Source organism: Clupea harengus, chromosome 11 (genome assembly GCF_900700415.2).
Source record: "Clupea harengus chromosome 11, Ch_v2.0.2, whole genome shotgun sequence".
NCBI classification, from domain to species: Eukaryota; Metazoa; Chordata; class Actinopteri; order Clupeiformes; family Clupeidae; genus Clupea; species Clupea harengus.
Window position 1 is genome coordinate 20,004,140 of NC_045162.1, and position 17,318 is coordinate 20,021,457.

Sequence of the window (17,318 nt, forward strand, 5' to 3'; positions counted from 1 at the left end):
ACCAAAACAGTGGCACAGACAGCCCCGATTTGCATGCAAGCTTGATAGCCTTTTGTTGCAGTTCAAAGTAATCACCATCTTGAGATCTGGCATGCCTCTATTGTTATGCTGGCAATCTTTGTCTGATTTTGCAAACTCCAATGATTAAACTATGTGGGTTGTGCACGTAAACTAAAGTTAAAAGAATGCATTAGACGTCTGAAATCAAGAAAAAAGTTATTTAATAATTCAAATATTTTCAAATGTGCAAGTCTTTTGTTCACTTAGTATCCAGTGATGAAATATTACTTGAACATATCTCTATCACACCCTCTGCGCTTTTTATTTTACCCACACAGGTTCATCCAGACCAAACAGAGTTTGATAGACTATGACAAAAAAAAGCTAACAAAACAACAAATAAATACATCCCACAATTTGTTTTCAATTCATAATAGGCTTGATTGATTAAAGCTACGGAGAAAATAATCTGCGTTTACGTCCACCTTTTTGTTTTCTTTTAAAGAAAAGAGTAGCACTAGGCAGACCACTGAAAATAAAGATGAAGGCCTAATCAAACAAATCAGGAATAACATAGAAAGAAAACACACTTCCCTGGGTAGTGTCTCTGTTTAAAACATTAAAATAAAAAGTAAAATGAGGGAAAATAATATTTCTAGGGTTTTGAAAGACATATTTACATAGGCCTATAGCGGTGACTGCAGGCTATACAGTCCGTGTGATGAACAGGATGAGCCTTGGCCTCTCTCCCCCCATATCAATCAGCGCTTATGCGGACTCTAGAATGTAGATGTAAATACACCTTATTCTGCATTCATATCGTAGCCTACCTCACCTCCATCATAGCGCTTTCAAAAACGAAAATTAGCCTCAACTTCGCCAAAGCCTCTCTTTCTGAAATGATAGACCTACACATGGCTTTGAATGGTGTATGATAATAATAATAATTATAATAGGTGGTGCCAACATTTCATATAATATGCTTTCTAGTTCAGACGTAAATATAAATTGTACTTAAATATCTTTCCATTTGAAAAAAGAGAGAATAAAACAGACAACATAAATTAAAAAAACTATTGCAGAAAAAAAACATTGGTCTGCAAGTCAGGAGCTGAAGTACATTTTGCCAATTAATTTTGAAAGAAAGAATCAAAAAATAGATATACTGAGTTGGTTTGGCAAGATAGTGCTGAGTGTACTGAACCCACTGGAAAAATGTAAGATGAAATTAAAGCAAATAAAGCCAAGAAGCAACTGTAACACACTACAAATAACGAGCAATAGTTTCGCTACAAATTACTATAAATAAAAAATAGAATGTACTAGAGCCTAATACAAAATTATGTCAAATCAATTTGAATAAAAAAATAATCGAACAGCTAAAACCTGTTTTGTTTTTAAATCATTTAAAGAAAAAAGTGCCCCAGTGAGAAATAACGAAGCAATGTCTGTTCAAATTATACAATATTTACAAACTTGATCTTCTGCTGTTCTGGAACATCTATGCGGTAATATTTTGTCGCTTGAGGGAAGTGTCAGATATCCGTCGCCACGTAGCCCTTCAGTGACCTGTCCGCGAACTGCTGGCGCGTGGCGCAGAGCTTGGCGGTGGCAGCCTTTGTGTTTTAAGAAGCGCATGAGTTGATAAAAAAGTGGTTGACATTTGCGTGACTTAATTGATTCCTTGTAATTTGCGCCGAATCTAAACATCTGAAATATCTGAAATATGATCTGCTGAGAATGACCTGATGGGCCTACAGTTCTGCAAATAATAATAGTAATAATAATAATTATAATAATAATAATAATAATAGTAATAATAGTAGTAGTAGTAATAATAATAATAATAATAATCTCCAAACTCAACTTAATTGAGCGTTTGCAGGCCTACTCAAGATCACTAATGTTGACGGCTGATAGAGTGAAAACCTTTGCCTGATGCTCAACTCCAGTTCAGCGCAGCAGCTGTCAAAATGGCGTTCTGATATCGAATGCAGCAGCTCTTGACACTTTTCACGTAGGACAAGCAGTCCTGTACAAAACAATGCAATGATAATGTAGCCGTATGCATACACTACAAAAGTCAAATATGTAAACAGTATAGGCGGTAAATGGACCACAATGTACGCTCTAAAAAAATGACATTTTTTCACCTTGACGGCTCTTCCCATCACAAAAGGTTTACACCTAGAAACTGCGATGTCACAGTGCTGGGTATATCTTTACAAAAACATTCGCTCCCCTAGCTGTTGAGGAAAACCCACCTTCCCTCTCGCTACGCTATGCGCGCTGTTGATGTTGTTTAGGACTGGTAGGCTAACGTGTGCTCCCTCCTAGACATAACACCTGCTATCCTCTGGATAGTTCTGTGTTGGACTGGATATTTTTAGGTATAAATAAAAACCAAGACAGTCAGAAAAAGCAAGAATGGTCCTCGTTTGTTCATTGTACCGGTGTCTGGACCCCACGGTGTGGTGGCGTGTCCCCGTACACATCCTCGGTTCCCGGGATCTGTCCTCCGGGAGGAGTCATCCTCTTCTCTTTCTGTCTTCTGTTACAAAACCAAACCCTTACGACCTCTTTCTCCAACTGCAGACTGTCCGCTAACGAAACTATTTCAGAGGCTGCTGGTTTGGGGCTTTTCAAGAAATGACTCTCCAAAGCCCCCTTGACGGTTACCTCGATAGAGGTTCGCTTTTTCCTCTTCCTCCCCTGTGCCGCGATTTTGTCTAAGCTCGTCGGGCTCCCCGAGGTGGAATCGGCCTCCTCCAACCACTTGTTCAACAAAGGCTTGAGCTTACACATGTTTTTGAAGCTGAGTTGCAGGGCCTCAAACCGACATATCGTGGTCTGGGAAAACACATTTCCATACAGCGTTCCCAAAGCGAGTCCGACGTCTGCCTGTGTGAAGCCCAGCTTGATTCTCCTCTGCTTGAACTGCTTGGCAAACTGTTCCAAGTCGTCGGAGGTCGGCGTATCCTCGTCAGAGTGCTCGTGGTGGCTCTGGTGCTGGTGCTGCTGGTGTTGGGACGGCTGGTGGCCGTGGTCGCTGAGGTGCGGGCTGTGGTGATCCTCGTGTGCGTCTCGCATGTTGTGATGATGCATCCCCTGTCCGCTGCCCGGGATTAGTCCGTTGACGTTGAATCCCGGCTGTGAGTAAATAAGGCTCTGTCCGTTGGATGTTGCCATGCTCGGTATGTGAGCTGCCGTAGTCGTTCTCCATGCCCTGGCGTCGTGATGGTTCCCGTGCGTCTGGTGGACCAGATGGGGTGGTCGCGACTGGTGCTGGAGGTTGCTGGAGTTGTGCATCTCGTCCCTTGTGGTCTGCACCGAGGGTTTAATGTCCTGCTCGCCGAGGGGACTAGTCGACCACGGAGCCCCTTCTCCGTGCGACAGCGCCGTTATCCACTGGTGCGCGTGGCTGAGCGGGTGACTGTTGCTCTGCAATGAGTAGTCAGTTTGCAACAGGGTTTGCGCGTCCCTGTACGCCGTGGCTTGCTGCATGCTCCCGGACTCCGAGTGCACAATGGATGCGCTGGAGGTGAGAATGTTGTAATGATTTGATGCTGTGGTCGCCATGACTCTCGGAGCCGGACTGATCGCTCTTATTACAGAAACCTTGCATTTGACAGTTACTCTTTTGCCACAGGCGTCTCCCAGGCTCTCCGCCAAGTGGACACAGCGGCGCGCACCTGAGCTCCGCCCCTCGGCGACCTCCATTGGGTGAAAAGGGTTGACGGACGTCTTCTCTTCTAACAGCATCACGCTCATTGGCCAGCTGTGGGCCTTAACAAACACTACCCTTTTCTTCCAACAGAGCTATGAGTTCTGCGGCACCTCTGAAACGTGAGACACTGAAAGAGCCACGGCAACGGAGAGAGGACCAGCACAGGTTATTCTCTCAGACAAACTGTGAGAAAAAAGGCTTGTTTTTTCAACATTTGAATAATAGCGTAGAATTTGGTGTGTTAGTAAACCAGGATGCAGTGTTTATATTTAGGCATGTATCATTATACCATGCTGATGTTATCAAAATTATAAAATAAATATTTAGAGCTATATTTCTGTGTGTAACCAAAAAGTTTCTGTTTATTTTTTAAGACAGAAGTATGCAAATTCCTTATGTGTAGCCTGCCAAGACTTGTTTCAAACTTTTTGCACTTAACTCACTGGACTGCTGTAAATTGAATTCTGTAATTTCAAGCTTTAGCAATTGTTTGACAGCTTGATCAGGACAGTTTCTGGATAACATAAGGATACTTTTTAAAAATGCTGGTAAATATTTATTTTATGCGTATTGGTCTAAATGCATTGACACGATTAAACATGGCCACCAATCATTTCATTTCAGCCAAACTATTTTTTACTACTAAGCAAAAAAAAATCGAATAACGAATTATAGTAGTAAAAAGTATTCATGACAATTCGTTAATGGCAATGGGTAGGCCTCCATCAAAACTAAAAAAAAGTATAAAATAGAAGCAGTACTTAAACGACGACTAATATAGTGATACACTAAGCAATTTTGTGTTCAGTAGATCTTGTTTTCAGACTGAAGTTGGACACTCTTGTTTGGGTAGTGAATTTGAGATTTGAGGGTGTCATAATAACACAGCCCGTCTTCACAGACTGTAGATGATGTCATTACTGATGTGGACTAGTCAGTAGAAATGTGTGTATCATGCAGCTTCAGGGGGAGGTATAGCCCTATGTGAGTCTGTTCAGCTTAAATTGTTGATGTAGCTTATTTATTTAACATTGAGAACGTTTATAGGCTACTAAACTTAATGTGCTGATTTCGGATTATAATTTTTTTAAATGCACAAGTGGACATTAAATAGTCTATGACTATGATGACCCTCTAATAACTTTTATGAGCTTGTTATTATCCACTTCATAAAAAAGGGAGCTGGCCGTAAGTGTTTAATTTTGTGCTTTTCTGAAAGTTTGAGCCATACTTAAGCCTAGATATTACTGGAATATCCACAGCTATTTAATAAGGCTTTGCGATATATTACCTTAACTGCCATTTCAAAAATACTTTGTTAATATTGCACTCATGGTAGTGGTTTGTTTTCTGCAGTGAGACTATTTTTTTGAGTAATCACTGTTTCACTTGTTTTTTTATATAATTATTATGCATAGGCTAATAGTCGGCTTCATATGACTTACTGTCAGTAAAAAAAAAGTTTAGGTGGGCCAACTTATAGTGGGAGTGGGACATGGGCGCAAGCGGCTCCAAATCCATTGTGGAGTGCGCAGGTGTCAGAATCGGCCCAGCTGTCCTCCCCCTCTGAGTGTGCAAAGGATCTGACATTGTCCAAAGGGAGGACATTTTCCCTCACCGCCGACCGTTGCCATAGAGAAGAGTAATGGAAACAACAGGGCTCACGTCACAGCTACTTTCGCCCCCACTTCTTGTGTCTAAAGGCCCATTTAGAGCGGCTCACTGACGGGACAAAGGAGAAACTGAGTGGGTGAAAGAGACTGAACGAGAGAGAAAGAGAGAGAGAGACAGAGGGAGAGAGAGAGAGAGAGAGAGCGAGAGAGAGAGAGAGAGAGAGAGAGACTATCTTTTTGACACCACAGAGGAGCAGCACATAGGCCTATAAGCAACCCAGTGTAGATCTATAGGTAAAATCGGACACAATTTTAAGAATAACGCTTAACCTGCAAAGTATACGATGGCTTTTCTCACGTTTCACCCCGAAGGAGATTCGATTGCAGAATCAGGTGCACGGTGCTCAGTCTGCCCAGTGAGCATTCGTGTAATTTTTTATTTTTTACACATATCCTTGCCTATAGTTGGCATCTGGCATATCATTCATAAGAACTGCCATGATGGTCTAAACATTTACCAGAGCTTTATTTGCATTGCTGTTTATCTTAATGAAACCTCAAACGACAAATGAGATCATTTGATCAAATGTGGGATATATGGGCTAAATTGTTAGGTAATCGTTACACAGCCTCAACAGGATATAACTTTATCCTTGCTGTAAGCCATAGGCTACAACAAGTTAGCACCATACCTTTTAAATAGCCTTCTTCAACATGTGTGAACTTGTGGGCTACTTTCGTTGCAGTAGCAGTCAAGTAGCCTAACGGAAAAGTCAGGGAGAAAATATCAAATCACATGGTTGTCTATAGCCTGGTCGCTCGCCTTAAAAAAAGTTTTAAGACATGGTCAGGATCAGAAAATGTATTCATCTAATGATGATCATCATTGTGGCGTAACAGTGAAATCATCCAAATCAAAAGAACATTTGTGGCAATTAGGGCTGTAATTCGGAGAATTACTACATTGCCACAGAGGCTTAAATAGTCGTGTTGGGAGAAAACCAAAGCACATTACTTTAATGGTGTAATATGCAAACTATGGGTCGTTCAATTACATGGCTTAACAACGCATAAATGATGCGAAGCTTGTTATTTGGACTGCCGGGTCTGTGGTAATTCATTCGGAGGGGCCAGTGCGCTTTCTCATACAGTAAAATCTATTTCTGAGCTCCAGGAAGCGCTGCCAAACTACATTTAAGGGAATAAAAATTAATGACAGAGAATCTGAGCGTTAAATTAACAGTAATTATATGACCCGCATGCTGTAAAGATTCCATTTTTTATGGTCTAATTAGGTAACTGTCTCCTCATACATCAACGTGTTTCCCTCTGCGGATATACTCGCGAGAACACGGTCATGTTCAAATACTGATGAAAATAATTAATTACATTTCATAAAGGCACGGTTTAAGTACTGGCTAAATCGTAGGATGCTACTGTTAGTGTACGCATAAGCCTTCACAGCTTTATACCGCGGATAAATGTAAAACACTAAACCTCACAAAGGCCTCGTTAGTTTGTAGATGTATTTTTGGGGTAGAGTTGCAACCTGCGTTTACCACTCTGTCCAGTATTTCTTTAAAATATGGAGGGATTCAACTGGCGAAAACTTGGCGAGCATTTATCAACATTATGTGTGTATGTGTGGGTGGTGAATGGTGTGTGTTGAGAGAGAGAGAGAGAGAGAGAGAGATACAGACAGACAGAGAAGGGCTCCTTTGAAGGGGCTATCCCCTTAGTCCGAGCCAAAGAGGCCTCTCACTCGGAATGGTATTCCAATGCAATTAGTCGGCACAAAGACTTCGTTAAATTTGCACTCCTCTGAAACTTGGCGGCTTATTGTTTGTGTCCATTGTACTGGGCGGTGTATTCTCCTTCTGTGTGAGAAGATGAAAAGACCACCCAGATGAAAAAAGGGAGAATTACCATGCTTTCCTTTAAATTACATTTCGGTTTTGCCGCTCTTGCCAACACAAATAACCCTGGCGATATTCGCCTCTTGGATTGACATGGACACTCTAGATTGCCGTGGGCACGGTTTGTCCCACTGACCTCCTGGACCCTTGGAAGACATGAAGTAGGTCTTGGCAATCCCTTGTCACTGAAAACCCAACAGGTTGCTTGCAGAGCAAGTGATTATGTTTTCAAAGACCACTTTTGGCTTTATTTCCAGCCGTTTCATTCCCATTCCCCAGAAGCTTTTAATGCAGATCACTTCACAACGGGTATACAAACACCTGCACTGCTGCTTAATGGCATCAACAGATTAACGACTTAATCCAAAGAACTATGTCTTTGATTCTATGTTTAGCGGCCAATAATGCTGAACATAATATGCTGTATTATTTTCACATCCCATCTTCCTAGCAGCCAAACCTGGCAGATACCGTTTATAAATATATATATATTTAAATCTTCCTACTTTGATGGCTTAGGAAGAATTTCCATACATATGTTTTGATACAACGCTCAGGCCTGTGCATTAGCTGGTTGACGCGTGTGTTCGCAAACATAACGGCTGTGATTTAAGTGTCGAAATCACGGGATGAAAATACTCCCCTCCTTTACTGCATAGCGACGTGCATGAGGCAGCGGGCCCATCGCTCATGTGCGGCTCCATTAGCCCCACGTGCCTCGTTCCTCAAACGCGGAAGCTGAACAGATGGTCGGAGACGCGCCGTGTTACGAGGCTGCCTCGGTATGTAACGGTGTTCTAATTGAAACATCAATATTGTAGCGTCGATATGGCAGAGGTACTCCACGGCGGAGCAGAGGCAAACGGTGGGAGATTCCGGGGAGAACGCAAACGTCTGCCTTCATCTGGTGAATCACTAGAGGTCTGATGTATCTAAGATATAGCCGTTTCTGCTGTTTTACTCCCAGCCACCCTAAATATAGTAGATTTCACATAAGGCATTTCATTATTGCCTTCTCTTCTATATCATTCCATGATTTAGGTGAGATGCTGATGGCAGTAGGCAGGGAAATAAAAACTGAAGACACATTTTGATATGACAATCTGTATTGGGAACTGTTGAACACTCCAGCACAAATGTAGGCATACAAATTAATCTTCCTGGGTCAGTGAATTCCATTCCCATTTAATAATTTAGTTTTAAATAATATTTTGGCACTTCAGGAAAAAAAAGACATTTTAAAAGACTATCCTTACATCAGTAATGTGTAAGGGAGGGGTGGAGAGGGGGGAGAGAATGATAGAGAGAGAGAAAAAGAGGGATGGAGTAAAAGAGAGGGAGTGGGAGAGAGAGAAGAGGGAAGGAGAGAGATATCTGAAAGAGCAAGGAGTAGCGGAGTGCTTCCGGAGTCAAGTGCTCCTGTCCTGTGTTCACTGCCCTGGCTGCATCCATCTGTTCTGCCCCCTGGCTGAAGTGTCCCAGGTGCAGTGGCCTCCAGCGCTCAGTGGCAGCGTCGGGAGGAATATCTCCCCGTGCTGGGCAAGAGTGACCTGGAGGGGTGAGGGGGGCATCTCTGGAGGTCTCTGCTGCACACCTATCACTTTCACCCTCTCTTTACACACACACACGCACGCACGCACACACACACACACACACACACATAGACAGACACACAGTCACTCTGTCCTCAGGAACTTGTGTGCACCCTCCTCTTCTGTCTGCTTCAAGTCAGAAAAAGAGAGAGGGAGTGAAAGAGTGAGGTAAAAAAGAGAGAGAGAGGGAGGAAGTGTCAGGGAGAAATAACAAGAGGGAAAGAGATGAGGAAGGAAATAATCTCTCAGTTACTTATGATTTAGGAAAGGTTCTCAACTGGTCTGGCCTTGGGACCCCCAATTTGCCATGCTCATTAAGTCGCGACTTAAATTTTATAGAATTAAAACTGTAAAATAAACATAAAAATATAAACATAAACATAGGGCCTACTTTCATCCCTACATACATAGTCTGAATTCACTGCATTCACTACCAAGTCTGACATCAGATAGATTTTAAATAATAGATTTTTTTTTTACCACACTGTCAAGTTACCTGGGGACTACTTGCTTCACCTTTTGCCCTATTTAATGATTCAATCTTTACATTCTATTCTTCATCAAATTAGCTGGTTATAAAACATACATGTTTATTTCTTTCCCGCACACAAAACTGTATATATCACAGCTAATCTCAGTCACATACACGAAAACCACGAATACTCAGCTTTTTCCCTTTCAAAATAAGAGCTACTGTTTCTTTATTTTCTACAAAAGTAATTAAAGTTCTGAAGGAAAACACACACACACTCTGCGACCAGTTCAGAATGATTCCACGACCCACTTTTGGGTCAAGACCCACCAGTTGAGAAACACTGACTAAGGAGACACATAGTTTTCAATATTCAAGTGATGCGTGCGTGTGGTTCGGAGAGTTTCCGCCACAATCAGAATTTATTTTAGCAGAGACTTTATAACCATACCCATCTGTAAACAAAGTAGATGTAAACTAATGGATTCATCATTCGTGTTTTGTGATTTCCGAAGAGGCTCCCAAGCCTTCCTTTCCAAAGACCACTGGTCCATCAGTATCAGCTGCAGGCTCCTGTCTACAGTATCTACCCACTAAGAGGCCAGTATCTTCACACTAAGAGGCCAGTATCTTCACACTAAGAGGCCAGTATCTTCACACTAAGAGGCCAGTATCTTCACACTAAGAGACCAGTATCTTCACACTAAGAGACCAGTATCTTCACACTAAGAGGCCAGTATATACACACTAAGAGACCAGTATATACACACTAAGAGGCCAGTATATACACACTAAGAGGCCAGTATCTTCACACTAAGAGACCAGTATCTTCACACTAAGAGACCAGTATATACACACTAAGAGACCAGTATCTTCACACTAAGAGACCAGTATATACACACTAAGAGGCCAGTATATACACACTAAGAGGCCAGTATCTACACACTAAGAGACCAGTATCTTCACACTAAGAGGCCAATATCTTCACACTAAGAGACCAGTATCTTCACACTAAGAGGCCAGTATCTTCACACTAAGAGGCCAGTATCTTCACACTAAGAGACCAGTATCTTCACACTAAGAGACCAGTATCTTCACACTAAGAGGCCAGTATCTTCACACTAAGAGACCAGTATCTTCACACTAAGAGGCCAGTATCTTCACACTAAGAGGCCAGTATCTTCACACTAAGAGGCCAGTATCTTCACACTAAGAGACCAGTATCTTCACACTAAGAGGCCAGTATCTTCACACTAAGAGACCAGTATCTTCACACTAAGAGACCAGTACCTTCACACTAAGAGACCAGTATCTTCACACTAAGAGGCCAGTATCTTCACACTAAGAGACCAGTATCTTCACACTAAGAGGCCAGTATCTTCACACTAAGAGGCCAGTATCTTCACACTAAGAGGCCAGTATCTTCACACTAAGAGACCAGTATCTTCACACTAAGAGACCAGTATATACACACTAAGAGGCCAGTATATCTTCACACTAAGAGGCCAGTATCTTCACACTAAGAGACCAGTATCTTCACACTAAGAGACCAGTATCTTCACACTAAGAGACCAGTATCTTCACACTAAGAGACCAGTATATACACACTAAGAGGCCAGTATATACACACTAAGAGGCCAGTATCTACACACTAAGAGGCCAGTATCTTCACACTAAGAGGCCAATATCTTCACACTAAGAGACCAGTATCTTCACACTAAGAGGCCAGTATCTTCACACTAAGAGGCCAGTATCTTCACACTAAGAGACCAGTATCTTCACACTAAGAGACCAGTATCTTCACACTAAGAGGCCAGTATCTTCACACTAAGAGACCAGTATCTTCACACTAAGAGGCCAGTATCTTCACACTAAGAGGCCAGTATCTTCACACTAAGAGACCAGTATATACACACTAAGAGACCAGTATATACACACTAAGAGACCAGTATCTTCACACTAAGAGGCCACGGCAGCTGAAGGCTGGAGCCCTGAAGAGCAGACGTAGTAGAAGCTGTCAGGGAAGCATATCTTTGCAGATTACACAATTGAAACGAATCAAATAACGCTTTCTTGTTGAAATAAGTAATCACAAACACTCCACAATAAGTGCATACGGCAATAAGGCACAGCCAGCACCTTTTAAAGATTCTTCTTGTAATTCTAGGTGGCATTCTCTTTACATTCCACAATCCAGTAGGTGTAAGCTGTGCCAATGGGAAACAAATAAAATACTTGACCCTGTAACATCTGAGTAATCAGTGAAAAAAGGGGTCTAACCAATCAGAATAATAAACCGCCTGTCAATCATTAGCCAGGACTGTACGGGTGCAGGGGTAGGAGGTGGGACTGCACGCAGAACAATTAAATGAGGGGAGGGCATTTGTTTGTTTGGCTCTTGTGTTTCAAAATGATGGCGGTCAGAGGAAATGTGGACATTAAAACTCAAAATCATCACCTGTGACCAGTATATCATTGTTGAAGAGGCTTCTTGAGCCCTTTTTACATTATGACATTATTGCTGGAAAGGGGATCATTTCCACAGAGGACAGTTAACAGAGGACACATGTCAGTTAGTCCAGGTCTGAGTCTTAAAGGCAGAGTCCATGATTCTAGCGTAAGGTTGTTGATATTTAAGCTCAACAGCCAATCAAATTACTACTCTACCTTCTGTGCTCCTGAAGCAAGGTGCTGATTGGCTGGAATTGTTTATGGCTCAGTCGAGCCACTATGTTTGTCCTCCTATTTACAGAGGCAGGACTGTGTGTAAACACAAGAGGTTTTTTGAGCGCGCACACTGAACTGAGAGCTGGAGGATAGCGAGGAGAAATGTGCTGAATTCACCAAACAGTGTATTGGATTAGAGTTGTGGACACCACCTTTAAGTTCAAATTGAAGTGTTTTCCATACCTCAGGTGAGAAGAGAAGGGCTTCAGCACCTGAATGTCATCTCCTTAATTAGCAGTTCTCACCTCCACTGTAACACTGCCAAGTCCTTGAAGGATTTGATTTTCATTTAATATTTCCAAAACCACAGATGAAAATTCAGACACATTTTCAGCAATGTTTCACATCTCCAAACACGCTAATTTAATCGCTCCAGCAACCAAATGCAGCGATTCAAATTCATACACGTCCCACCCCCTCAGGGTCTTTTAGCCCTTGGATGCCAGTGAGGTAGAGACTGGAGCTGAACACTGCTCCTCTGAGAAATCAACTCAAGGTCTGGCAGCATCATGAACCACCACGCTACCATACGCCAAGTGCATGGCCAAACCACATGTTTGACTTACAGGGACAAAATAATCAATACCATTAAGAGAAACGATATCTCTATATTTACATGTCCTTTTATTTAATTTACAGAAGGGGTAGACATTTTATTAGTGTATATGTTTGCTGTGAATTCAAGCAATTGACGGTGCTTTCATTTAATATATATTGCATTTCTTTCTGTGTTTACATTTCTTTCTTTCTATCTTTCTTCCTTCACGGTTATTGTGCTGTTTATGCATACACACAGTAATTCACGCACAGTATGTAATTACGATCCAGTGAAAGGAAAATGAAACAGTAAAATGGTGGAGAGTGCTGCCTACCTGAGGAGACGCTGCATTGAGGGCTGGGTGGGCTTGATGGCAGTGCTCAGGGTCTTCCACATCATCTCCTGGTAAGATCTAATGGCTGACCCATCAGTGCCTTCCACATGCTGGGTCAGAGATGATGACGGTGGATGGGCCTGGGCCTGGGACTGTGCTTTGAAGGCCTGGCGAAAGGGGAAACGTCGCAGAGAAAGCATGTGGGTTTGTGTTTGTTTCGTGGAAATAGCACAGCAAACGTGTATTGGTATCTCTATGCATACCATGATCCCAAGCAGACATACAGGTACACACGCACAGTAGGCACATATCTGTTGTGTATGTATGTTTACAATGTTATAGAAAAAACCCTTCACACACACACACACACACACACGCACACGCACGGAAATGTACATAACTGCATACACTCAGACATGCATTCATACACATACGCACATCATTCAAGACCCCCTAACATACAAACAACATAAGCATATATACACATTTACACAACTGTGCGCACACACACGTACACAAACGCACTTGCACACACACACTCTCTCTCTCACACACACACATTTATTTACAGTGGAATAATAACCAAAGACCACCACACTTTCTGAACAAGGACAAATTTCACGTACAGTCCAGCAGTAGACACACACACACACACACACACACACACACACACACACACACACACACACACACACACACACACACACACACACACACACACACACACACACACACACACAAACACACACCTCTCCTCTAGAGCTAGAACATTAAATATTTCCCCACTTCAGTTCATCAGAGGTGTTGATTCCCCTCAGGGACTCTCTCCTCTCCTGTGTACCCTCCGTCTCACCCCCACCCCTCCACCGCTCCAGCCCTGTCCCCCAGACTTGTCCCCCAGGACTGCCAAGGACCCCCCTCCACTCCACTGTAGCCTCCCATAATGGATCAGACAAAGGACATCATTTGTAGGCCAAGTCTTTGCTGAGCCTCTGCTCTCAGACCCGCATACTAAACCAATAGAGGCCGCAGGAGAAAAAAAAAACACAACTAAAAACTAAAGCTCCCTGTTTGGACTGGGGTTGGAAGGTCTGCCTGCCTCCCCGTCAGGCATCGATTTATCCTTCCTTCCAATTTATTTCTTCTCCATCCCTGCGCGATCCATACAGCCCTGCCTCAGGGGAACATCCCAGGGAGAGACGCCATCTCGGCCGACCGTCAGGCCGCTAACGCACCCCTGAACACCAATAAACCTCCAGTTATGACACAGGCACCGTGTGTACACCACGTGTAACAAATGGGCCGAGCGGAAACAACTTAAAGTCCTATTGGTGGACTTTGTTGAGAAATAACGGAAGATTGTGTGAGCTTAAGTGAAAGGGAAAAAAAAATCTTTTAGGTGTTGTACACAATCACTGCTCGCGAATTACTTGGGTATTTTAGAAGTTATATGAAGTAAAAGCATACATATTTCACATGAATAAATACTAGTTAAAACCAAAAGACTACAGGTGCTCATTTAACAGTTACAGGCATAGACTGCTTACCTACTGTTTCTGCAAAACATAGAACAAAATGAACATGGCTGGAGTGATATCACAGCAGCATTTCACACTTTTTCTGTTTTGTGACAAATATTAACTTTTATGGTGTAACCATCAAACTCTTTGGTTTTATGATTTCATTGTATGCCTAGAACATCTGATGTTCCTCTGTGGACTGTCCACCTTATCAGATCAATGTTTTCCCCTATGGGACTACTAGTGGGGTGACTTTGAACACTGCTGTATAATGTTGAGTGAAGAAAGAAGGTTTTCTTTTGTGTCTTCAAGTGCCAGAAAAATCTGAAAATATCATGGAATATCTGAGATCTTTAAAAATGTTCTCAATTAAATCTTGTTGTGACTGTGAAAGATTTCAGCATATTTTTGTGGTTTTCTACATATGGTTAGTGTGTCACAAGAATAGCAAACACCATCAGATAATAAACCAAAACAAATTTGCATCACAAAAGTTGGGCCTACATCGCAGTTTTTGTTTCGAAACAATGCTGTTGTTTTGTTGTCAAGGTGAGGTGTTCTTGTTGAGCAGGTGAGCGTGACTCGGTGTGGAGCACCCTGAGGCCCAAAGGACAGTGTGGCGGACGCAGCTACGCTTAGGTCCACACACGGTGCATGACACATGGCGCACATTTCATCATCAGCATGGTCCATGAGGACTGTCCGCACGGTACCAGAATTTTGTGTCTGCTCGGCCTTGTGTGTATTGACTGCACATGTGCATGTAGGTTTTAAAGCGCTGGCTCAGGGTCAAGAGAAAACTAAATCCATTTACACTATTTAGTCGTTTAGCAGATGCTTTTATCCAAAGAGACTTACAGTACAGATGCACATTTTCATCAGCATGTTTGCTCCCTGCGAATAAAACTACTGGAGACCCGTCGATGAAAAGAGTTTGGTTTATTTAATGCTTCAGGGAATCATAGCTAATTAGAACAGGTACTTTAAGGTAGGTAGCTATAACTAATTAGGTACAGGAGTAAACGTACATGAAAGGGCAGAGAAAACTATAGCTCTTTCAAAAAACATAAATAGGTTTATTATTAAATAAAAGGTTTTGCTGTACACAATGTAGAGATATTATTTCAAACACTGTGACTGAGTGATTGAGTTTGTGAGTTGAGAGACATATCTGCAACGGCAAAACTTGTATACTTTCTGCGTTGTGCTGATGCAGACGTTTTGGAGCATACCTGGGCCTCAAAAGCCCCCCGCCTGGTTCTCCCAGACCTGTGAGCCTCTACCTCAGTGGCAAGGGAATTTCACCATATTTAAAGGTATGTTTCTGTTGCTTTTGTTTGAACCTTTGATTAGTGCAAGCTGTGCTGTTGTTATTGATGTTTGCGAGGCAGGTCTTTTGGCTGTTAGGTAGTTAGTTAGCTAGCTAGTTTTAGACTAAAATGCCACAATACCTTCTGACAAGGAAACAGGAAGTGAAATGTGCAGGTAAAGACGTGGTCCAGAATTCTACTGCCCTATTGCTCGATTCCTCCTGATCCTAAGACTCTGGGAAGGCTCTCTTATTTAGCCTTGTTTATTTATAAGACAACATTCGACTGATTATTAACTAATAGGGTCTTCCCAAAACCTTTATTTCACAAGTTCACACTTCTCTGGAGGGAAGGGTCTATGTGACCGTATTTACATGCATTCGAATTACTGGCTGTGAGTGGTGACTGCGTGTTTGCCAGTGTAACTAGTGAGGGTCCAGAGATGTTGTCTCTTAGGGATCTTAGGGATTGAGCTGGAAATCCCTGCAGAGCCTCACACACACACACACACACACACACACCACCACCACTCCCCCTCCCCCACACACACACACCACAGAGGGGAAGGGGAGGCATGTTGATTGAATGACACAGGAGAAGTGCGGTCTCCCTGCAGGGTTGGGAACTGGGAAGCACCTTGCCTGTTAAAGCTCCCCTTCCTGAACTGCTGTTGGGTCATTTCTCTTTAAACCTCTGACATTTAAGAGCAGTTACAGTATCTTTGTTATCGTGTTCCTTAATTAATCCCTAACAAAGAGAAAGAACAAGGGATAGTTTCACTTCCTCATTTGACTGTGCCCATTTGACTGTGACTGTTTTTTATAACTTCCATTATCATTTTCACATTTAGGACAGCAACTGTGCAACAGAGAGACCCAGAACCTGTAGGAGAGTAAAGGTAAATCTGAGAGCCTTTCCCCTGGCCTGTGTTGAGTTTCCTGAGGTCTCCCTGGTCTTACTGGCCCTGGCAGGCATGAGAGACATGCGGGCCCTCTACACACCTGAAGATGATCAATGCGGATTTGTCCAGGGGAAATTGAAATCCATAGGAAATTAGGCAGCGCCAATGATTTATTGGAATAGTAAATCACTCAGGCCCTGGTGTGGGAAGTCGCTGTCGTCGTACCTTCCGTTTGTGCGGGCCGGGGATGTCGTCGTCGACGACCCGCCTCTGGCTCTCCAGCTCAAAGGCAAGCTGGATGAGGGCCTGGGGAAGAGACCTGTCCTGCAGGTCCGGGATGTTTTCTGGGATTGGCTGAGAAGTTCCCATGGAAACGAAACTGCGAAGGGGGCCTTCTGTTGGGGTAAAGGAGAGTGAGGTCAGACTGTGTGTGTATGTGTGTATGTGTATCTGTGTGAGAGTGAGAGAGAGAGAGAGAAGGAGAAAGAGAGAGAGAGAGGTGGATGGGAAAGTGGAACAGAATACTGTATCTATGTATGTGTGGGAAATAAAGAATGGGAGGGGAAGACTGAACACTAGCAATGTGTGTTTCAAAGACAAAAAGGGAAAGATAGAAAAATAGATCAGAAAAAGGTGATGGGTATTTTCATACTTTCATTCAAAGGAAT

General features: G+C 42.7%; 2 protein-coding genes across 2 annotated transcripts in view; both read right to left on the reverse strand.

Moving 5' to 3' along the window:
• Nucleotides 1-204: 204 nt before the first annotated feature.
• pou3f2b (POU class 3 homeobox 2b) lies at nucleotides 205-7,522 on the reverse strand. Its single transcript, XM_031576795.2, has one exon. It carries the CDS (start codon nucleotides 3,769-3,771, stop codon nucleotides 2,443-2,445), a length of 1,329 nt encoding a protein of 442 aa, XP_031432655.1. The 5' UTR covers nucleotides 3,772-7,522; the 3' UTR covers nucleotides 205-2,442.
• Nucleotides 7,523-8,344: 822 nt separating this feature from the next.
• LOC116222511 (neuroendocrine convertase 1-like) overlaps nucleotides 8,345-17,318 on the reverse strand; it is a 57,849-nt gene continuing 48,875 nt past the window's right edge. Inside the window, exons 14-16 of the mRNA XM_031576917.2 lie at nucleotides 16,876-17,045; nucleotides 12,920-13,086; nucleotides 8,345-8,974 (exon numbers count right to left, since the gene is read on the reverse strand). Coding sequence (XP_031432777.1) covers nucleotides 8,944-8,974; nucleotides 12,920-13,086; nucleotides 16,876-17,045 — 368 coding nt within the window. The 3' untranslated portion in view covers nucleotides 8,345-8,943. The remainder of the gene's footprint in view (nucleotides 8,975-12,919; nucleotides 13,087-16,875; nucleotides 17,046-17,318) is intronic.